Below are 23,328 nucleotides of genomic sequence, written 5' to 3' on the forward strand. Positions count from 1 at the left end.
TGAAGATGCTGTTCTTTCCCTGTCCTCTGCAGCTGCTGTGCTTGCTTCCCACTCCTGTGGCCTGAAACCTTCAGCCCAGAAGCAGCTTTCAGACATCCAAACTTACGCTCTGTTACCTGCACTGGTGAGCTCTTGCAATAGTACTTTAGCAAAGAGAGAGCAAGAGGTATGTGAAAGAGCCACTGCTCACATATACTGAAAACAGCCACATAAGGAGTATTGAATTCCTCTAAAGCAGCTTCCCTGTACACTTCAGCCTAAGTTTTTCTGAAATACTTTCACCTCACTGAACTTCACAGCTCTCACCTAGCAGTAGGAAAACACACTGCTCACAGTGTCCACAAGGCCAGGCTCAGACTGAGCCTCTTCTTGGACTCAGCCTTACTTGACAGGACCCAGATTGACCCTGCAGAAAGGTTTGGGAGAGCAGACAATTGGTCACTGCAAAAGCAGCAAGACCATAGAGAAAGGACCTTGCTGGTGATGGAGTAGCCCCACATCTTTGAGAAGGCTTTATGTCAAATTAACTCATCGTGGTTACAAGAACACACATCTAAGCTTGAATAATTTAACCCAAGCAGATTACAAAGCCAGAGCCATCCACGGAAGATGTAGGATTAGATCCACCACCAGGCTCCCCTGTGGCTGAAGCAAGACAGCCGCACTCGGTACAACCCTGGGCCGAAAAACACACAGAAGATGGAGATCTTGGCACAGCCCCACGCAGCTGGGCAGACACTGCAACACCGAGTCTTGGCAAACCCACTTGGGGACCTCAGAGCAAACTGCTGCTTACTGGGGACAGGGGACACCAAGCAACTGCCACAGGGAAATATCTTCATGGATCTAGTTTTCTTCTATAATAATGCTTTCGTTTTCTGATTGCTCCTGGGCACAGCAACCTATGGGTTCCTTAAAACACTAAGCTAGAAAACAACAGGGTTACAGAGCACAAATTAATAATCAATAGCCCACTCACCAAGCCTGACCACTCAAATTTTTAAAAAGGATTTAATAAATTTTTTTTTAAAGTTATATTTTAACACTTAAATTACACCTTTAAAGACATTAATTTAGCTTTATACTTCAATAATTCAATTATTTTTCATCTCCAAGACCATATCCAACACACAGGATGTTTCTTTTTCTATAAAAAGAAACAACACAATAATTTAGTATTTCAGAAAGGTAAGAAGTGACGCACCCTCAGTATTTTCACATTTAACCACAGGAAACTGTATGAGGTGTCACCATTATGTGAGACACTTGATATCCTTAGATAACTGTTCAATAATTGGCATTTAGACTCAGTATTGATACTAAGAAGGAAACAAAATTCTAAGTGGACAAAGAGACAGATCACAATTAGAGATCAGAAAAGAGAGGAGGTGTGGCTTGGCCAACCCCCCCGATCACATATTTCAGTTTTCTGAGGACTCCAGCTTGGGAAACTGGAGATGGTCACAGAGAGATGGCTGAAGCAGACGTACATTCTTCAGGAAGAGTTTGACTGCTGTGGAAGCAAACTCACCTGCACAACTCCAAACCAACGCTGAGCAGCTGCAGTTTGGGTGAGATGATGGGGACTGCTGGGTGTCTCCTGGCCCTGGTGGTGGGTCTGCTGGGTCTGCTGGTCTGGCAGCTCCTCAGGCTCCAGTGGCTGCGCTGCCGGCTGCCCCCCGGACCAGCTCCTCTCCCCGTCATCGGGAATCTGTGGCTGCTGCGCTTCAAACTTCGTCGAGAAACTCTCACTAAGGTATTTCTTTATCTCTGTAGTTGAAAATCGCTCTGAATCTAGTTTAACTTAAATTGTACATTGCACAGGAACAGTCTAAATCTGGAATTTTTTAATTTTCTTTTGAAACCTCAAGCTTGATTATCAGCCAATTTCAAAGAATCCAGGGACTCTGCATTATTACTCTGCAATACTTTTCATAAACACCATAAGCGTTTTACTCCTTGCTGTTTTCTTTCTCTTTTGGATACAACTAACACGGTGCATAACATTACCACAAATACTGTCCATAGCGTGATACTCCACTCAGCTTTCATTCTCTATTTCTGTGCTGATGTCCAGCCCTGTGAACCACCCCAGGAGAAGTTTCTTTACCTGACACCAGGGTCACTGGAACATCTCCAGGGCACCAGTGGTCTGATCTCCATTAGAAGACCAAACATCTGCTCTAAACTGTCTCCTCTTTGTACAGCAAAAAGATTTCTCATCTGCAGTAAACAGATTATTACTAAAACAAAGCAGGGGAATCTGGCTGCTGTTATTCTGACAGCATGATGCCTTCATAAACCTATAAAAACTAATTAAAAAAGGAGCTTTTTTCAAGCTATTTTAAGGAAAAATACAAGCACGATCTGTTGAAGGGCAATAGAGAAAAATAAGAAAAATCACATGGAAGCTATAGGAAAGAATGCAAAACCATTTATTTGCCTTCTTCAGAACTCAGAGGCAAGAAAATACAACAACTTTGGTTCATTAATAAAACAAACAGAAAAGCTCAGGAATTCTGCCTGTGTTCATTCGCTCTTTGATTCTGAGCTGATAGAGAAGGCCTCAGTTTCTGTGACATTTTCAGAGGTGGTTTTCTGAGACGTGTCCTCAGTGTCTGTTCCATACAGTACAGTTACCCTCTGTCCCCAAAGCACGTTACAGCAGAAGGCTACAGTTTTCTGAAATTCAACTGGCTATCAGCAAACGAGTTTAGTTACACGTACAGAAAACCCTTACAATTAGTACTTAAGTGTATGCATTCCCTGGTTTACATTTCTTACTTGCTGTTATTAACTCTTCAGTTAACCAACATCTACGGAAACATCTACACGTTGTGGATGGGACAGACGCCCCTGGTTGTACTGAATGGATACCGGGCAGTAAGAGATGGCATCATCACCCACGCGGAGGAAATTTCTGGAAGACCCCTTACCCCGTTCTACAGGGATATGATGGGCGAGAAAGGTACAGGATTTTACATAATACTGAAATATTACCAAGATGTAAAGAAGAAATACACTTTCCTATATATACACACATGAATTACTGGTATACAAGTGCACCACTGGGCTTTACATTGCAAAAAGGTTCCATATTCAGACAAAAAAATAAGAAATTAGGTTCTTATAAAGCATACTACTGACTTTTCTTCTTCCCAGTAGATTCAAAGGAATATTTGCCTAGAAGAGCTGCCCTTCAGTTCTATCACTAAACCTGATGACTGCTTGTGTAGAAGAGATCCAAAGAGATCTAAAGCTGCTCTGTCCTTACCAAACCCACCAGTTTCCAGGGTCACATTTACAAACAGCGACAGAGCTGCAGTCATAAAAACCTCCGGCAGGGACCAGAAGTCAGTATCTGAAATCATGGGATCTTCTTTGTTAGCGCAATGTAACCCAATGTAAATCGAATTTTGCATCCTGCAGGGCAAGGATTTCCTTTCCCACAAGGAAATGAATGTTTCTGTGTCCTGCAGGTATTTTTCTGACAAGCGGGCACACCTGGAGGCAGCAGAGACGCTTTGCTATGAGGGTTTTAAGAAGCCTGGCGCTGGGTCAGAACAATTTGGAGCATCGAATTCAAACAGAGGCCGGTCACCTTGTGGATGCCTTTGCCAACACTAAAGGTAAATTCACTGCAAGAATAACACCTAGAGCTTCTCCTGAAATGGAGTAGATTATGGGAGTCAAAGTTTCACAATCCATTTTTACAAGTAATATAGATATTTTCCATATTAGTGGGACTTCTACTGGCTTCTTAATTGCATTCTTCACAAAAGATGTTTTGTCTGCACAGCTGGCAATATAAAACTGTTTTTTTTTTTTTTTAATAAGGACTGTAAAAATTGTTTTTATTATCAACACAGTCTTAGGGACAGCTGGTAGTAATTATGATATTCAAGGAGTATAGAAAAACCCTATGTTGTTCTCCATAAAATACACAATTTGTGACCTGCTGCGAGTCGTTCTAGGACAGCAGGTCTTTAGGATTTGGCAGAGGAAGAGCCCCAGCACAAGGAATGCATCATTCCATTATCCAACAGAACTTCTTACATTTTGGATGAAACAGAGACCAACAGAATTTTAGCAAGACGCCAAAATAAAGCAATTAAATATAGATATTCCGAACAGCCAAATCGCTCACCAGCATGGCGTTCCGTACTGATGTGAGAACACGGAGGAGTTGCCCAAGGTCTCCATCTGGTTCTCCTTGCACCAGACACAGCAAAGGCGCCCGTCCCTCTTCTGAGAGCAGCCCATTCGGATCTTTAAACTCTGAGAGATGAACAAACTACCGACCCCAGGTCCCTGTGCAGCCCAAATCCCCACCTTCCCTGCAATCCTGCCTCAACTTTTAACTCAATTACGGTCTTTACTCTTTCCAAGAATGACTGCAAACATTGGACTGAGGTCAGAGATGCGCAATCCACCCTTTTCCATAGCAGTGTAATTCAAAGGTTGCCACTGCCATGGAAATGTCTACTTAATTTTTTCTGGATGGAACCCTTTTTAATGGCAGCTGCTTTCCATTCCATTATATGAATTTTGCCTTTTCAGCCTATGGGGGAAATATATATATACACACACACACACACACATATATACACACACACACACACGCGCGCATACACACACGCGCGCATACACACACGCGCGCATATGTATATACACACATGCATATATATATATATATACATATTTGAATTGTACTTGAAAACAAAAAGGAGATAAACATTTAAAAGCTGTAATTTCTTAATCATGTTGAAATGACTTTTTTTTTTAAGGATTGTTTGGGCTTTTTTTAATTGCCAAACTGCAATATCTGCCTTAGGATTTGAAGGCGTATGTTCTAATTAATTGCTTGTGTGTTCATGCAATCCAAACCACACATCAAAGACAGAAAAGAGGCCTAATGTTTATCTTCTCACAACTGATAATCATTGTATTTTACAAGAGTAAAAAGCAGATGGAAAATAAAGATACCCTGCACTTAAAATCCATAGTTAATACATATTATACTACAGTTTACTTGTGTGAAATGTATCCAGAAGTAGTCTGGTCTTCTATTATTTTTACCATTAAAAAACAAATAAAAGAAGTCTTCCTTTTCCCCATTTTTCTCACTGCAGCCTATGCAGAAACACTCACAGCACCTCCTGTACCCACAGGTAAACCTTTTGACCCCCACACTTGCATTGTCCACGCTATCGCAAATATAATTTGTGCTGTTGTTTTTGGTCATCGCTTCTCCAGCGAGGATGAATCTTTCGTCAGGCTAATCAAGGCTGTTCATGTTGTGATCTATTTTCAAGCAACTATCTGGGGCAGGGTAAGAATCTAATTTTCTTGTTCTTATTCCTTAAAACGCATTTGCACTTGACAAGTCAAAACAAACAAATTAAAAGTCAATGACAATTATTCCCAGACATTGCCACACCATTATCTGTGAGCCACTGGGCAGTAATAAGTTAATACATACCTTGTATATGTTACTACTGCCTTATATTCCTTACTTATGTCAGTAAGTTGTGTGTCCTAAAATTTAAATTCTAGATTATAACAGTTTTTCAGATTTCCAAAATACATAAAGTATTTCAAATGAGCAAGCATTTGCAGAGTAACGTGTATGTAAGATTCTTAAATCTTAAAATGAAATCAACTTTTAAAATGTTTCATTTAGTCTTGAGAATGCAGAAGAGTAGTTAATAAGAACAAAACCTTCAAAGTCCTACTCTTTTGAGAAGATATTTTGCTTCTCATGTAACTCATATTACCACCAAGATCTGAGTTATTCTAAACTTCCCATAAGATACAGGTGACCATGTCAAGAAAGATATTTTTACGTTCTTGAAAACCTAGCTGTTGCTTATGGCGTGCAGATTCTGGCACACTGGTATTCTGTAACACCATCAGGTTCTCCAACACTTGCATACAGAGATGCCTTAAAAAACCCCCACATCAGAGTAAAAATCAAGGCTGAGAAAATGTGCTTGTGAGCCAGATTCAGCCCTCAATTCCTCCAATTCACCCATTTTCGGAAGCCCCTGTTGCATTATTAGGTAGGCATCCAAAAAGTAAAGTACAATCGCTCTCCTGTGACCTGATAACCACTATGAGACAATGTTGACACTTTGGGCAGCTGATGGGGATGGAGAAGTCTGCACTGGCCCACAGATTCTTAATCGCAAGCCATAAATAAAACAAGGGTTCTGCCAGCAGATCTAGAGACTGAAGTCCATCCACAAAGCATACTCAACACAAAGAAATGAAAATAATTCTTTTTCCCCTCAACAAATACACACAGAGGAAAGCCTTCAGAGGCCAAATCAGCTTCTACACCTGGTCAGTCTTCAGCCTGTCCATTGAGGAGAGAAACTGTGGTTACTGAACACTGACAATTTGATCGGACCAGTTTAGACTGCTGCATGTTCCTAAGAGCTCATGAAGAAACAGCAAACAAGTTTTCCTCAATGCCAGTTCACTTAGAGGGCAACGTAAAGGTTTCATAATCCCTCTTAGAAATGTAGAACAATTTACACTGGAAGGGATCTCTGCATGTCGGCTAATCCAGCTCCGTGCTCAAAGCAGGCCTAATTAGATCAGGTTGTTTAGGGACTTGACTGGTCAAGTCTTGAAGCTCCGAGGATGGAGGTTTCATGCAGACCCCCTGGGAAACCTGTTCCCAGTATTTAATCTCTCTCTGACTTGTGCCTATTGCCTCTCATTCCAATCAGAAGCCCATAACTGCAGTGACTTCACAGACTTAGTAGGAAATCAGAACTGGGTTCTTGATTTAAAGGAGCTCATGTTTCTACTCTTTTGTTTAAAATCACAGATGTACGATGCTTTTCCGCGGCTCATGCGCCGGCTCCCAGGACCTCATCAGAAGGTGTTCGCACACAACGACTTCATGCACAGTTTAGTTAGGAAGGAGGTCCAGACTCATGAGAGACGGAAGGCAGATGATCCACAGGATCTCATTGACTTCTACCTAGCTCAAATAACAGAAGTAAGTATCTGTTTGTCACATTATCCCTTCCCTGGCCTCAATGCCTACTACAAATACTTGCTGTTAAAGTAACCACCATGGACTTTTTAGATGCATCCTGTATTTGTTTAGTGCCAAAGATTTCTGTTTTGGTGAGCAGCTCACCAAATAATGACAATTTCTACATGACTCATTAAATGTCTGGCATTATCCACTTCATAGTCTTCTTGTGAATATACCCTACAGACCAAAGATGACCCTACTTCTACATTTAATAAAGACAATATGGTCCAGACTGTGGTTGATCTTTTGCTGGGAGGGACAGAAACAACAAGCACCACGCTCCTCTGGGCACTGCTCTATATGGTACAATACCCAGAAATACAAGGTGAGCAAAACCATTATCAGAGAGAACTGCGTTCAACATCACAGCACAATGAACATCATTAAAGTGTAAGGATTAGCTCAATCACTTGCAATACATCAAAATAACCCTTAACGGTAAATATGAATGGTGGTACATCAACAACTCAGATCTAGAAAATGAAAGTCTAATTGATAAAACGAACGTGCTTTCCCGACCAGTTCACCAAGAAGCAGCACTAGCAGAAATTAGTAGTAGGCACTGGTTTCTCTCACTAGAAGGGGATGGCAAAGACAGATTAACAAGCTAAAGACATTCCATATGCAACCTAGTCTCTTCTCAACCTTCAAAGTGCAAAAGCTTTAAAAATATACCTGGTCTGAGGTGTACTCATAAACGTAACAGAAATTACACCTGTAATTTCAAATTTTAATCCTTTTTTTGAAACATAGAACTGCACTATCCCCATCACTGAGTGGGATGTGTCTGAAGTGAGAGACTTTGGGGATATGTGCTTTTTTGATGAACTGAAACCAACACAGCAGTCACATCACATGCCAATGCATTTCATAGCAATGTAAGTTTTTTTTTGCCCAGTCTTGGACCATACTCATACAGAAATTTGTTGGGGAAAAAAAAAGGGGGGGCGAGTAAAAACGTTAGAACATTTTCATTTCTCTGCAGAAAAGGTCCACAGAGAGATAGAGGCTGTTCTGGAACCCTCCCATCCCATCAGCTACGCAGACCGCAAAAAGCTGCCGTATACAAATGCTGTGATTCATGAGGCTTTGCGCTACAGCAACGTCACTTCTGTTGGGGTCCCTCGACAATGCGTGAGGAATGCAACTTTGCTGGGTTTTCACATTAAAAAGGTACAGAGAATACCTCCATGATTCTTTAAGCTCCGAGTTATTAATATTTAGTATTTCTAGGGCATTAGCATCTAGAGTTCATGACTTTGCACAGAGATCTTGTGGTAGCCTGTCACAGACATGAAGCAAAGCACTGAGCATTAGCAGGTGCAAAAGGAAGTTTGGGAGAACACAAACAGCACAAATAGCAAAAAAACACATAGGGAAAACCAAAGTCTTTCTTCCCACGAGCCAAACACAGCTCAAGTCTGGGAATCAAAGCAGAACATGTGTTCAGAGGAGTGAAGAAGAAATGAAGTTTAAGGGTTGTCAAGCCAGCAAACTTGCACACACAGCGGAGCAGCCTGGAGCAACCTCTGGTCATCCCTGACAAAAACACACAAACCCCACAGGCTTAAGGTCATGGCAGCTCAGTACAGTGACAGATCTGACAGCCACATTGACCCTGTTCCCCAAAAAATAAGACAGGGTCTTATATTGAGTTTTGCTCCAAAACTTATTACTTTTTTACATGTACAGCTGCCTGGACACTATTTAAATTGACTTTTTAAATGAAGTGTAACTTGGGCTTATTTTTGGAGTAGGGCTTATATTCTGAGCATCCTCAGAAATCCTGAAAAATCATGCCAGGGGTTATTTTTAGGGTAGGTCTTATTTTCAGGAAAACAGGGTAGAAATACGCTGAATATACTAAGCATAAAATCGATTTGATGGAAGAAAAGATTCAGTGAAGAGTACCAAAAAAACCCCAAAAAACCACACACACAAAACACCCCCCCAAAACCCCAACAACCAAAAGTAACAAGAAGGAATGTGTTACGATTAGCCTGGCAAGTATGTGAAACAATCCAAACTCCACTCCAGCTTAGAGATGAAGACCCTTGGGTAGTCCTGACAGAAGAGAACGAAGCCAAAGGCAAACATGCAATGTGCTGTGACAAAGAGAAGATACAAGGGTTTGTCACACCTGGGTGTGCACAGGGGAAGATGGAGTTGAATCCAAACACAGGCATAGGATGGTATATTATCTAGTATGGAGGAGGAATGTCCAAAAAAAAAAAGGAATCAATCATGCACGGAAAATATAATCTCTGTTTCTTGCAGGGCACACTTGTTCTGCCCAACCTGCACTCTGTGGTGTGTGACTCTGAGCACTGGGCCACCCCCGGGAAGTTCAACCCGAATCATTTCCTGGATCTGGATGGCAACTTTGTGAACAGAGAGGCGTTCTTACCTTTCTCTGCAGGTGATGCCGCGATGTTTGAATATTCCTGTTCACTGTGTCTGGTGGCAAGACTAGACACACCTTTTCTAAATTCTAAAGTTTTTAAAAACGTGTTTTTATAAAAATGTATTTGTCGCAAAGATTTAAAGTTAGGTGTTCTACTCTAAGAGCCACAAATATTGTCTTGCATTTTATATATTTTAGACATGCAAACAGAGCATGAGTATGGCTAAGAGATGTTGCTGTCTCCTTGGTACATGCACAGTTCCTGCTATAAAGGCATCTGAGCTCATTAGTCCCTAATGTATTAAATCCTGATAACACACTCAAATCAGAAAATCTGTTTATTCTCACCTTACAAATGGGGAATCCGGAGACAAAAGTTTTGTCAAAACACACAAAGAAAATCTGTTATAAAAGCAGGAAAACAAACCTCAGTCTCCCAAATCCTATAGTAATAGTCCAGCAACAGGTTCTCATGTATCTCCAGAAAACTAAGCAAACTCCAGTTTTTTAAGCAGAATATTATCAGATATATTAAATATATATTCTATATATATAATATAGAACAATACACAATAGTATATATTATAAAATTATAGAATTTTGGTTTTATATATATTATTAATATATATTATTATAACTTTTTGAAAGCATAGTACACTGTACAACTTACCTGATTTACAATGCAAAATGTAGTGATACAAAGACACAGGAGGAAAAAAAACAAGTGAAAAGCAGTAGAAGACGTAACTCAGAGATTCTCTAGGCTACCAGTTTTGCCACTGATCAGATTATGAAGGAAAGCAGCACAAAACAGGAAGCTGGCACTATTTACTGAGAATTAAAACGTAAAGTTAATTAATAAAAACACTGGAAAACAGATGAGTGTGGTTTTTTTTTTTTATGACAGATAGTATACGTTTGTTGTAGATAAAAAGAAAATAGTATACTAAGTAACATACAAAGCAGTCAGATCAAAACCAGTAAATGCAGATTTTAAAACCATTTGCCCAAATTGCCTGGAAATTCCCAAATCATATTTGCAAAACAGGTACTTAGCGTCTTCTTTCGTCACCAAATGTCCACTAGTTTACATGAATCGACAACTAATTTAGGCTACTGTTTCAACCCAGGCATTGAACATTTTTTAATTTGCTCTGGTTGTTTTCCGTTTATACGATCTGAGCATTTACATCTCCAGAACCTGACACACAGAACAAGAACAAAAATGAAAAGGAAGCATCTCATATGCGCTCCAGGGAAAGTAGGGGAAAAAACCCCACAAACAACCAACCCCAACAGCTGACATAATTAGAGGTATACGGACTCTCAGTTAAATAAATGCTTCCCCTACCTCCAAAGGCATCTTCTGTCCTTGCAGGAGGAAATGAGAAATAATTACCTTACAGTAACAGAATTGATGGAACTCAGTAGAATTTTGTTTGAAGTTATTTTTCAGAAGTTGGCTTTATACAACTTTTCCCCTTTCTTCTGCAGGCCACCGCGTGTGTCTGGGGGAGCAGATGGCGCGGGTCGAACTGTTCATCTTCTTTACCAACCTGCTTCGGGCGTTCACATTCCAGCTCCCCGAAGGAGCAAAGGAAATCGGTCTGGATTACGTTTTGGGTGCAATACTGCAGCCACATCCATATCAACTCTGTGCTGTGCCACGCCAGTCTGCAACCCACTGCAGTGCAGAGGGGCTTTGACCAGTCAATAATCGCAGATATTTTAAAAACACGTATCACTGTCTCAATTGCATTCAAATATAGGTAGCTCACTGTAGCAAATTAATGTAGTGTGCTTTTATTTAGGAGGTCTGACCTCATACAGTTGAGCTTTTTAAAATTAAAATAGGTGTACTTGCAAAAGCTCATATCATCACATCTTAGGCACATACATAATAATGTTTCGTATTTTCACACTCAGAGGATTTAGGATTTTAGAGAAGTTATCTGTATCAAGCAAAAGTTTCCTGCATATTCACTCAGTCAGGTATCATACCCTTTAAATGGCACAACTGTTCCAACACAGAAAGTCGAAATTAAAAAAAATTCCTTCAGTGTGCAGTTACTCCTCTGTGTTTACAGAAGGTCTTTTCTTACATCCTTTTGCAGAAGGTACCAAGGTATATGCAGTTTTAACTCCTATTCCTTTCACAGTCCCTTGAAGAATTATATATTGCAGTACAAACCTCATATATGCATTAATTATTACATAATGAGGCCTCCTATAGTCCATTTAGAAATCCTGACACCTTTTTTCTTTACTCCGTCCCTATCTGTTTCCTGTTTTATCACAACTCTTGGATCCAGGTGTTTTCACGAACCTTTCCTTCTTCTGTTTAGAAGCATCATCACAATAATCAAATAATTTCCTATTTGAAGGGAAAGGAACAGCCTTTCAAGAAAAGTAGAAAATAAATGAAGATGCCAACATTTGTTTGTGCCTTTAGCAGGCACAGTACAGATTTATTACTCAGTGTTTTCTCTTGTTGTGTCATCAGTCCACTCTGCACAAACAGAGCTGCACGTCCTTCAACAACTTCAGCAAATCAGGAGACTTCCCTACCTGAAGCAGTAGAGCAGAAGAAATCAAGACTATACTAGAATGATCAGACAAGACAGAACAATAAGATTCTACAGAAACAAACAAGAAAAGCACCTTTCAAACCTACAGAGAAGCTTTAGCGTGCCATTGCTGCTTCACTGTTTCGGCTCCACAGATCTATGGCTGAATAAATCTCTTCACACTTGAAGTCTCTTTCTGCCCTCTGCTGGCAACCACAACCAACTCCAAGGAGAACTAAAGCCAAATCCTGCACGATCGTTGAAGGTCTGTGTGTCAGGGAATGGGAGAGCTCCAGACACCTCTCCCAAAATCAGGGAATTTTTACCTCCTGGACATTTCAGACCCAGCCTAAGCAAGCAGTAACTAATTACTGCCTTATGGCTATTTTTGCAGGTACTTTATTTGAGGAATACTCAGTTCCCACGTGGATTTTAGTACATAAATGTCACCACCAGACGTCACCTTAGCAGAAGCACCAATAAGTGAAAAAATAATAATTCACCAGCTCCTTGCCAGACACACGATCAGCTGTGACCAACAGAACTGATGCCACTCACATGGCACTGCACATCCCGAGTTACAAAAACCTCCAAATTAGCACAGGAGAAAAACCTTTTCTAGGGCAAATAAAAATCAATTACTTGGTAGCAAAAGAGGTGATTTCAAAGAGGTCCTGAACATTTAAACAGATCTAAAAGTCAGTTTTAAAATGATTCCTCTCTCACCTATAAACACTGCAAGAGATGGAAACTAATTGATCAGCCCTCAGTAATAATCAAGGTGTAAGGTACAAAAGCAGAAAGTTGCACACAGGGTTCGGTCAAGTCATTTGTTTGCCAATTCTGTCTGAAAACCTACAGCTCTACCACTGCTCTGCAGCCAGCCCCAGATGCGGGGCAGAAAAACATCATTATTTGCATAATGAAAAGTATTTATAACAAAATATCTGAATTTCAACTAGTGCCATGAAATTCAAAAGTTCTACATCGGGATTTAAATCAAACCTACTTCAAAACTATAACACGGATACTGTTAACACCAACATACATTGATTTTATCACTTCTGTGTTTCTAAACAACAAAACCACTCAGAAGCAGCCCTCCGGTGCTAACTGCCATTTACCACCTTAAAGTCCCGTTCTGCCAAAAGCACAGTCTTTCATACCTTAAAACTCACCTTCGGTCTCAGCCAAGATATCTGGCCTCTGAACTGGGCAAGTGGGGTGCAATAGTCAAAGAACAGAGAGGAGTCGCTGGCTGGAAACGTGGGGTCTGTGTACAGGTCTCTTTTCACCATTACGGGCTTTTTCTCTCCCAGCATTTTCAGCACAACCCGAGGCAGCTGCACCGGCCTTTTCCACGACTCTGTCCGCGCACCAGCGGAACAGCGGGAGCGTCACTCGGGAGCTGCAGCTGAGGCACCAGCAACCGGGAGATCGAACCGGGAGATCGATCCGGGAGCACAAAAGCTCCTCCCTCTGCCCGCGGAGCAGCCTGACCCACGGCATCGCCGGCTGCTGGCAGCACCTGGGGCCGCCCTGGAGGTTCCCGGCTCTGCTGGGAGAGAGCAAGGGGCTCAGAGACACCGACCCCCGGCAGCGCACGGAGGCCCTTCCCCGCCACACAGGCCCCGCCACCGCCACCCTTTCCTCACACCCACCTCCAACCAGGTACCCTCCGCGCACACTCCACCCACCCTGACACCCTTCGTGCTCCAACCAGCCACTCCACAGACGTGCCCCCACACCCTCTCCTTCCCGGCCCCGTCCGCCCCCTCACCCTGGGTCCCGCCCCGCCGCCATGCCCGGCGCGGCCGTTGCCCCGGTAACGTGACCACGCTCTCCCCGCCCCTTCAGGAAACGGACTGGGTCGCTGGCCAATGAGATGGCGGCAGACAGGCACGTGCTGCTCGCACCACCAATCGGCCGCCGGGGCCCGCAGAGCGGGGTGGGGCCATGTCCCAGCGTGCCCCGCGGCTGTGGCCGGTCCCTGTGACCGGAGTGACGGGAGCCGGGCCGGGGGTCCCCGGGCACTGCGGGTTCCCGAGCACGGGCGGGATCCCGCCCCAGGAACAGCTGGAGAAACGGGAAACTCTCCTGCTCGGAGCTGCAGGAGGAGGGAGGCGCAGTGGTCACCTGAGCAGCTCTGAGAGGCTGAAGGAAACAAACCCAAACTCTGTTGTCATGCAGATTGTGACACAGAAATCGTTGATCTTCACAAAGCGGTTTCCTAACATAATGACAAAGATCACATTTGCATACGGTTTATCACTAAATATTTGTCCAAGGACTGAACTTACAAATACATCAATTCTCATCTGACAGCTGCCACTGTCTGGTCAAACAGAAATGATAAAGGACATGGCATTGTGTTGTATTCGCTTCGTGTTGTGTCACCCCCGCGGCCACCTGTCCCTCACCAGAGACCGCCACCCAGCTGTGTCCATGGTGCAGAGGATGCTGATGCGGCCACCTCCAAGCTCGGCAGTAGCTCCCCAGCCCTGGCACGGCTGCCACACCACGGGGTGTGTGTTGTCCGTGGCCCAGGGAGGCTGGTGTCACTGCTGCTGCAAGCCCTGTCCCCTCGTACAGCCCTGCTCTGCCTCCAGTTGGCCTGGTACCGAGTGGGGATGCACACAGGGCAGCGGCTGGAAAGGGGTAATGCTGTTGGAAAAGGTGCGATAGTTTGGATTGTTTCTCATTTTACCAGGAAAGCCCAGGAGCACAAGCTGAACCATAGTAAGAGCAGGTGAAAACTGAAGAAGAAATGCTGAAATGCAACTAGGGCAATTATTTGGTGGGAAGCAGTGGATGTCTGGTCATTTTAAGTCTTTGTACCAGTGTTTCTTCCCAAAAGATGCCCCACACTGGGCAGATGCCCTGGGTGTCACCATGCGAGTGTCTTTGGCTTGTATTAGGCTGGAGGGGAGCGCGACTTTCAGCCCCAGCCCTGTGGCCGATGAGGTGTGGGGCTACACACCGAGCCCACAGCCTATCTGTCCAACCACAGACACCACTGTTATTAAACAAACAGCTTCAGAGCAGCACCTTTAGTGACATGAGCCAATTCCTGAGGAAGGAAACAGCTGGATATTTTTAACAGGAAAAACTTAAAATAGGAAAACCTTTCTGTTGTGTTGGTGGGTGTGGTGCGTGTGAAGTTGGTGGGTCACGCTGGTGGAGATACGGGACTGCAGAGACCATCAGATACAGAACAGACTGGCCTGGAGATCTTCAGGTTTCCCTGGATGCGAGTAGTCAAGTGGTGACAGCAGATAACGCCTGGGGAGTACGTGCCTGTGTCCTTCCGAGGGGTTTCTGCGACAGTCTCCCATGCTGGGGACACAGCTCCGCTGCCCGATCCCCAGCTGTCCCTTATCTCCCTGTGCAGACCTGTGCCCCAACAGCATGCGTAACCAGGCCCTGCGCATGGGCCATGGATAAAGAGCTGGCCAGGTGATGGGACTCCAGTCTGGTGGCCTCGCTCCCTGTGCAGCGTGGCTTGCTCTGGCAGCTGGACTCGTTCACAAGTGCTTGGCCACGTGAGTGATGCAAAATGCTTTTTTTATGCTCTTTGAAATGAGTCGGGAGGGGCAGCTGTGGGGGTTGTTGATGGCTTCCTTGCAACAAGGGGCACGAGAGACTGCAGCAGCCTGAGCTGGGGCTGTCCCTCTGTGTCCCTGCATTCCTGGGTGTGGAACGAGCAGGGGACCATGCTGAGGTTCACGGCAGTAAGATGGACTGAAGCAGGGTTTTAAAAGAGCTTTGCAGTTTGGAACTGTTTATTTTCATCCCCATGCACTCAACCCAGCTGCTTTCACCTGTCCATTTAACCCTTTGTATTGCACCTGCAGGTGAAGTGAAATGGGTGCTTTTACACCCACAGCCCAGCTCCTGCACCCAGCTGTCCCTGGGGAGGGGATGGGCAGGGACCAGCAGCGACTTCTGTCCTGGAGATCTCTGTGGGGCAGCTGCCACATACCTCACCTCCCACCGGTTTCTCTTCAAAACCAGTGGCTTTCAGCCTCCTGCATTTGCTGACCTCTGAACATTTTAAGAAAATAACTTTCCATAGCAAATTTACCCTCCCAGCTAAGTTTTTTGCATGGTCAGCTTTGATGAACACCCAAAAAGCAACCCACAGCCCTTTCCCCTGCTCCCACCCAGGGCTGTGAATCACAAGCTGGAAACCACTGTCCTGTTATGGTGCTCACAGCCGTTAAACACCAGCTAATGTGTTAGCTGGGTGTTTCTGAATGACTCATGGAAGTGGTGGGCTTTATGTGGCTGCTGGTGGGTGTGTGTCAGTGACTTCACCTCCTAAGTGCAGGTCACAGCTCTAAACATTACCTATTAAACACTTAATCTGTTGGCATCTCATAGTCTGTTAATGAGCCTCACCCTAAAGCTTGGCTGCTGCTCAGGGTCAACCATTTCTGTCTGACAAAGCTGCATAACTAAGGCCAAAATCAGCAAGAATCCCAAAGAGGAGATGCTTAGAAGCCATGTTCTAAATAACCCTCTTGAACTGAGAGAAACACCAAGGAAATAGCAAGTCCATGCAGCACAACGTGGACATTCTGAATAAGCAAGGTCATCTGGTCTTGGCTGGCTCCTGGGACCCTTGCTGAGCTGTCATTAGCAAGCACAGAGCTGTTTGCTTCTGTTGTTACATAAATGGGCTGTTGTTCTGCTGAGGAACTGGACCCACTGGGGCAGTGCTAATGGGCAGCAGCACTTTGCCTTCTTCACCCAGTCAGATGCCAAACCTGCAGCCCAAACATGGGAGAAGCGGGGCCAGAGAACAAACCGTCCAGCCCTTGCTCATCCTGGAGCATCTCCCAGTGCTAAGCCATGAGCTGACTCACTCTCCCTTCCTCTCCATCCCTTGATACCAATGGCAGTGAACTCTTGTAAATGCAGAGTATGTCGGCTTGTACTGTCTCTCTCTATCTCATAAAATGAATTATGACATGTGAATAGAAGAGTCCTGAGAGCTAAACGAAGTGTGGTACCACAGTTCCTGAGCTGTGGACAGAGATTTTTTTGTTCTTCATAACTGATTTTTGAAACTTTTTTTTTTTTTAGGACAATGTACCAACATTTCCTTTTCCTTTTCTTCCTCTCCTTCCATCCCCATAAATGCCTGGGTGAAGATCTATATGAAATGCCCAAAGACCACCAGGAAGTCTACAGAGGAACAAAAAATGACATCAAAGAGATCCCAAAGATTGCAAAGCCCTTCATTTCTGAGATGATCTTTGTACAAACCAGTATCACTGCTGTAAGGAAAGGTGCCTTCAGGTACATGCCCAACCTGGTCAAGATTTTGTTTATTGGCAACAAGATCAAGACAGTTGAACCTGGAGCCTTTGATAATTTGGAGAAGCTGAGGGACTTGGAGATCTCTGGTGCCTCATTAGAAGAACTAGCTGTGGGCACTTTCCAAAACCTCCCAAGCTTGCAGAGGCTGGAGCTGAGAGACAGCCACCTCAGACACATCCCCAAAGGCCTGTTTGATGGGCTGGAGAATTTGGGAGAGCTCTCTCTGCACATCAATGCAATTCCTTCTCTTCCAGAAGGTGTTTTTGATTCTCTCGTCAATCTAACATTTTTGGACCTTTCTAGAAACAGGATCACGGCTCTTCCCGGGGATGCCTTCAGCAAACTACCCCATCTGCAAGTCCTCCGTCTGTATGAGAATGAGCTGCAGGACCTCCCAGTGACACTGCTAGATGGTCAGTCAGGACTGCTGGAGCTCAGCCTCCAGAGGAACAGGCTCAGGGCACTGCCACCCATGCTTCTGAGGAGCCTGCCTCACCTGGAGAAGCTCCTCTTGGACAACAACCTCATTGGGACTCTCCCGCTCCAGGTTTTTTTTGGTTTAAACAAGTTGAAACTGCTGACTCTGGATTCAAACCACATTACAGAGCTCCCGTGCTGCCTTTTTGATGCCATGCCACACCTGCGAGAGCTGGACCTGAGCAGGAACAGTTTGGCCACTCTTCCAGATGGCATCTTTGTCAACCTCACATCCCTTGGCAAACTCATCTTGTCCCACAACCAGCTAGCAGCCCTGCCAAGAGGAGCCTTCACTGGGCTCAGCAAGCTCTCTGTCCTCCAGCTAGACACGAATCAGCTGTCTGCTCTGGATGATGAGGTCTTTGCTTCTCTCCCAAATCTGAAAACCCTCAGCCTTCGGAAGAACCAGCTGGAGCGTGTCCCCCAAGGGCTCCTGGACCCCCTGAAGAAACTCAGCTCAGTGTATCTGAGTGGGAACCCGTGGAGATGTGACTGCAACCTCTGCTACCTGCACAGCTGGATTCTGGGCAACAGTGAAAAAGTTAAATTGTCCACCCAAGTGTCATGCAAGAGTCCACCCCAGCTGGCAGGACAAGCAGTGATATTGCTGAGGGACGACCACTTAATTTGCCCGACTACTCTTCCTCTTTCTTCTTTTACCCCATCTCTGCCATTCACCTCCACATCATCACACGAGGTGTCAGCCTTGCTGCCACCTGGAGCCTTGCCCACTGCAGCACCGACCATGCTGTCATTGGCAGCCTTTCCTATCACAGCACTGCCAACCATGCTGTCACCTGTGGCTACCTTTGCCACGCTGCCAGCTGTGCCAATGGAGGCCTTTGTCACTGCTCCATCACCAACCATGCCATCAAAGGCCTTCATCGCCATCCCATCACCAGCTGTGCTGCCCCAGACTTCCATCCCCACACCATCATCAACTGTGCTGCCCAAGGCTTCCATCAACACACCATCGTCAACCATACTGCCTGAGACCTTCATCGCCAACATATCACCAACTGTTCTGCGCAAGACCTCCATTAGCACTGTGCTGCATAAGTTCTCCATCACCACCCCATCACGAATTTTGCTGCCTGAAGCCTCCATCATCACCCCATCGTCAGCTGTGCTGCCCAATACCTCTGTCACCACACCATCATCATCTGTGCTGCCAAAGGCCTCCATCAACACCCCATCACCAACCGTCCTACCTGAGTCCTCCATCACCACTCCATCATCACCTCTGCTGCCAAAGGCCTCCATCACCACACCATCACCAACTGTGCTGCCTGAGTCCTCCATCATCACACCATCACCACCTCTGCTGCCAAAGGCCTCCATCACCACACCATCACCCACTGTGCCACGGGAGGCCTCCAGCCCATGTGCAGCTCCAGTCATGATAAGTGTACAGCCTCCTGAGGCCACCAGCCCAGAGCCTGCACTGTCAAGTCTAGCTTCTGCCACTACTCTGGTGCCAACCAGCACGCTGGCAGCCACAAGACAAGTATCTCCTGCTCTTCTGGTGCCCATGGAGAGGCCAGATGCTGTCCCACAGGGGACACCCAGCATCTCCCTTGTCTCAGGCAACCCCATGGCACTCTGGCCACCCTACAGGGCTGCTGCACCAGGCATGGTCCCACTGGCCTCACACTCGCCATCCCACCATGCTCCTGCACCAGGTGGGGAGTGGGACCATGCCACTACATGGGGCTTGTCCACAGTTGGCACCCAGCCCGCTCCCACTGCCCCCCAACACATTCTCACCCCTGCAGGCACCATCCTGCTCCCGACAACCCCTGTACCCCCGACACCAGACCATATGAGCCCCTGGCCGGTCTCCCCACCCCTTGGCCATCACACCTGGGGCTTCGCGCTGCAGCTCAGCCCGCAGCACTGCCGGGTCCCCATGGCGCTGAGCCTGGCCGCGCTGGTGCTGCAGGTGGGCTGCACGCTGCTGTGGGGGCTGCTCACCCTTCTCCTTCACCAGGCCACCCGCCGCCCGGCCCACCCCGTGCCACCGGTGAGGCTGCTGAGCCTCCAAGCCCTGGCTGCCCCGGGGCCCCTCCAACAAGCCCAGGCACTGCTTTGAACTTTGCTGCCCCTGCACCACCAGGCAATGCCCATCATCCTCCTCTGGGCTCTGGAGCCGTGCCGGCCACGGGGTGCGTATGTCATGGGGTACAGACTGTCCCCCAGGGTGGGTGTCCCAGCACCCAGGCTGTTTTGGGGTGCCTCCCAGCTGGCCCCTGGAGAAATCGTGAGCTTAGGGAGCCTATGCACCATGTCACTGTCTGACGGGCGCTTCTGCCAAGCGACACTAGATGGCATCTCGACACAGGCAGTGGCTGCCACCGCCTGCCCGGGGCCACCGGGAACAGAGAGGGCGACCAGTAGCCCTGGAGGCGTTGCACCTAGCCAGCTGGGGACATCGGTGGACCTCGGGCATGGCCCGCATTCCCTGCTTGCAGGGTCTGGTCGGGGCTCCTGCCTGCATCTTCTCCCCACCCCGGACAGGTACCTGCAGGTGCAAGCAGTCTTTGGGAAGGACATCCCAAGGCATCCTGCCCCACGCCCCGGCTTCTTCCCTGAATCGTGAGACAGGATGTGTCAGTGTCTGTGTGTCCATCACAATACTCTGACCTCTTCACCTCTCCTTCTCCCTTTCCTCCTCACTGATATTAAAGCCTCCTCTGCATCTCTGCCGTGCACTGAAGGGCTGGTGAGAGGAGTATTTTTATCCCAGGGCTTCTCTCGTCATGATGTCCTGTTATTTGCTGGAATGTTGGGGTCCCCAGTCAGTGCCAGGGCTACACACTCTGCTGGCAGTGGGACAGGGAGACAATAGACATGCTTTCCTTCCCTCTCTTAAATCTCATGTCCCCAAAACCTCCTCACGATGCTGCCTGCCATGGCCTCTCCACAATAGTGATGTCTGAGCATGGATGGCCACTCATACCATAACTTCACCTGATGCTGAACCCTGGCTTCAGGCTGGGCTCCGGCTCTTTGGAAGCTCAGGAGGAAAGGGGTAATAACTCTCTTTGCAGCTGAAGGGTCAATGTGTGCCTTCACCTCTGCAGTCCTGGGCTGCTGCCAGGGCCAGAGAGTCCCAAAGTTAAACAAAAGTGGCTGTTTTTGCAGGTTTTCTGCCATCACAGGAAGTGCGGAAAGTTTCACTGGAAAGCTCTAGCCCAGGAGATTTTTGGAACACCGAACACAGGGGTTGTTCCTTGGTTTGGGTCTCTGGGTATTTAATTTTGTTCTAGGCTCAGTGTCGACTTTCCACTGTGGCAGGCAAGCTGCTGCCACATTTAATCACCTCAGTTACTACAGGGTGGCAGGTGGCTGTCCTCAACTCCTCACCTTTGCTGCCAGTGCCTACTCCATCCTGCCCTGCCTTTGGGTGCCCTTCCCTGGGTTTGGGGCATAAGGGCTGCCTGGATTTGGGAGATCTCGGCGTGGAGGAACCCCTGCAAATCAATAGTCTGGACATGTGCTGGGCAAAGAGCCACAGGGAAGCAGCTCACAAACCTCCTGGTTGGGGAGCCCTGAGCGCCCCAGCTCCCGTGCCTAGTGCAAGACCAAGGGAGGGGGAAAGGGGCTTTGCATTAGGGTATGTGCCTGCAGCTCTGCATTTGGGACCTGGATATATGTCTTTGCTAAGAGCCTGTGCAGTGTTACAGGCCCTTCGGCTGCTCCTTGAAGCTGACGGCTGTGAAATAGAGGAGGTGAGTGCAGGGCAGCACATCTGGGCAGGATGGAGCGAGCGGCTCCGGGGCTGGGGCTGGCATGGTGGGTAATGAGACGCAGATGAGGGGAGGGAGTGTTTTTCCTGGCAGTCCAGATGGGCTCAACGTAATACTTGATTTAGAGGGTTTGAAAGCGGGGCCTGGCTGCTGAGGAATAGAGCCTGAGCACTTCCCGGGGGTGGCAAGGGGGGGGTCTCCGCTGGCTTTTCAGGTATTTAATGGGCCAGCGCAGACTAAACAGGGGAGTACTTCAGGGTGAGATTAGCACAACATAATCACATTTTAAAAGGCCTTCGGAGACACAAGGCACGTCCGCTTTCATATTAATTACTTGTTATTAATAAAGCTGGGGTCAGGCTAGAGGTGTTCACTCCGGAGTGTGCTGATTCCCTCTTTGCAGAGCGGTGCTGTACCCGAAAGCAGCACAAAGCCCTGCAGCCTCCACCTGCACCCGTTCAGCTCCGGAAACCAAATGGCCAACATTCCTATAGCCGCCTTTAAAACTAATTTGCCCCATAATACCCCAAAAGGGCCATGTCTTTCTCAGTGCCCAGAACACCTCAGAGTGCTGTAAAATAGTAATAGCCAGGGTGTTCTCAGCATGGGAATTTCCTGCTATGATTGATTTCTAATTTGCAATGAAAATACAGCCGCCCATGTTCCCGGGGCCAGGCTGGTGCAACTGACTCTCAGGCAGGACTGAGCTCCCTCCATCGCTGTGGGGCTGATCCCTGGAGGGCTCTGGCTGGGCTGCGTGGAATTGGCCATTTCCAGTTGCCCCTGCTTGCTCTGGTGTCCCCCAGCAGGGAAAGGGCTGGGTGGAGGGTGAGATGCAGGGTGGCCTGGCGGTGCTGCGGCTGCAGGGGAGCGTGGTTGGGTTTTCTGATCGCTGAGAAAGAGCAGCCGGAGAGCACGCGGGGATGGGGCAGGGCATGGGGGATCTGCACCGGGAAGACTGGTGTCCAGGTTTGCTGCTTCGGAGCTGTGCCTTGCGGCGATGCTGAGGAGAGGCCATCCTCCCAGCAGGGAGGTACATGGCTGGGGTAGGTGCCCAGGGAGCGCACAGCCCCACACACCCTCTCCATTTTGCTACCAGCAGCCCCAGCATCCCTTAGCAGAACAGCCATCGCACTGAGTAACGCTTCATGATTTTTTAATCCATGAATTTCTCTGGTTTCTCTGAACTCAGGTAAGATTTTAGCATCTGCACCCTGCAGTGAGGAGTGCCCAGGATTACCCATGCGCCAAATAAGGCAACACCTTCCTTTGCTCTCCCGCTGCTCTCTGCTCTTTGCATGGGATGCCCCTGGTTCTTTGCATTGGAAAAAAACAGGTGAGCATCCCTGTGTGACATCTCCAGGCTGCTTGTGACTGTAAAATTCCCAGGTGCCATGGCTGCCTGAGGTGCTTGTAGTTAACCTCAGGACAACCAGTTAGAAGGAGATGGGATACTGTGCATGTCCTCAAGCAGTGCCAGGACTAGGGGGTCTCCAGTGTGGCCCAGGGGTCCCACAGCCCCTGCTGGCTCTTCCTGCCCTTTGCAGACAAGATGTGGTTCCCACAGGCCCTTCACTCATGCTGCAGTGCTGACCCGTGACCCCTCTGCCCATCAGCCCTGCTGGGAGCCCCCCATGCTGCGGGTGTGCTGGCCCATCTCTGCCACCTGCCTCTGGTCCCCTTCTCACCCTGGGGGTGCCCCACGGGCAGGAAGGAGGCTCGTGAGCAACAGCCCTTTCTTGTGGCTGGTGG

General features: G+C 47.1%; 2 protein-coding genes and 1 long non-coding RNA gene across 3 annotated transcripts; 2 read left to right on the forward strand and 1 right to left on the reverse strand.

The window, feature by feature from the left end:
* Positions 1–28: 28 nt before the first annotated feature.
* Positions 29–11,478, forward strand: LOC136104957 (cytochrome P450 2J5-like). The gene is made up of 9 exons (XM_065844354.2): positions 29–1,756; positions 2,806–2,968; positions 3,480–3,629; positions 5,172–5,332; positions 6,839–7,012; positions 7,238–7,379; positions 8,040–8,227; positions 9,332–9,473; positions 10,953–11,478. Exons 1-9 carry the CDS (start codon positions 1,577–1,579, stop codon positions 11,162–11,164), a joined length of 1,512 nt encoding a protein of 503 aa, XP_065700426.1. The 5' UTR covers positions 29–1,576; the 3' UTR covers positions 11,165–11,478.
* A 415-nt stretch (positions 11,479–11,893) lies between these two features.
* LOC139828649 (uncharacterized) lies at positions 11,894–13,877 on the reverse strand. Its single transcript, XR_011740536.1, has 2 exons — positions 13,806–13,877; positions 11,894–13,580 (listed from the first exon to the last, which is right to left on the reverse strand). It is a non-coding gene; the product is annotated as an uncharacterized lncRNA (long non-coding RNA).
* A 1,331-nt stretch (positions 13,878–15,208) lies between these two features.
* Positions 15,209–20,993, forward strand: LOC136105224 (uncharacterized). The gene is made up of 2 exons (XM_071812642.1): positions 15,209–15,567; positions 17,114–20,993. The coding sequence occupies exons 1-2, from the start codon at positions 15,485–15,487 to the stop codon at positions 19,917–19,919; spliced, it is 2,889 nt and encodes a 962-aa protein (XP_071668743.1). The 5' UTR covers positions 15,209–15,484; the 3' UTR covers positions 19,920–20,993.
* The last annotated feature ends 2,335 nt before the right edge of the window (positions 20,994–23,328 follow it).

This window comes from Patagioenas fasciata, chromosome 9 (genome assembly GCF_037038585.1).
Source record: "Patagioenas fasciata isolate bPatFas1 chromosome 9, bPatFas1.hap1, whole genome shotgun sequence".
In the NCBI taxonomy this organism is placed as follows: domain Eukaryota; kingdom Metazoa; phylum Chordata; class Aves; order Columbiformes; family Columbidae; genus Patagioenas; species Patagioenas fasciata.

Excerpts from the sequence above, each read along its gene's own strand:
- LOC136104957 (XM_065844354.2), top strand. The coding sequence starts at position 1,577 with ATGATGGGGACTGCTGGGTGTCTCCTGGCCCTGGTGGTGGGTCTGCTG. Across the intron at positions 1,757-2,805 it reads GTCGAGAAACTCTCACTAAG|TTAACCAACATCTACGGAAA; the intron begins GTATTTCTTTAT and ends TTAACTCTTCAG. Across the intron at positions 9,474-10,952 it reads GTTCTTACCTTTCTCTGCAG|GCCACCGCGTGTGTCTGGGG; the intron begins GTGATGCCGCGA and ends TTTCTTCTGCAG.
- LOC136105224 (XM_071812642.1), top strand. The coding sequence starts at position 15,485 with ATGGGACTCCAGTCTGGTGGCCTCGCTCCCTGTGCAGCGTGGCTTGCT. Across the intron at positions 15,568-17,113 it reads GTTCACAAGTGCTTGGCCAC|GACAATGTACCAACATTTCC; the intron begins GTGAGTGATGCA and ends TTTTTTTTTTAG.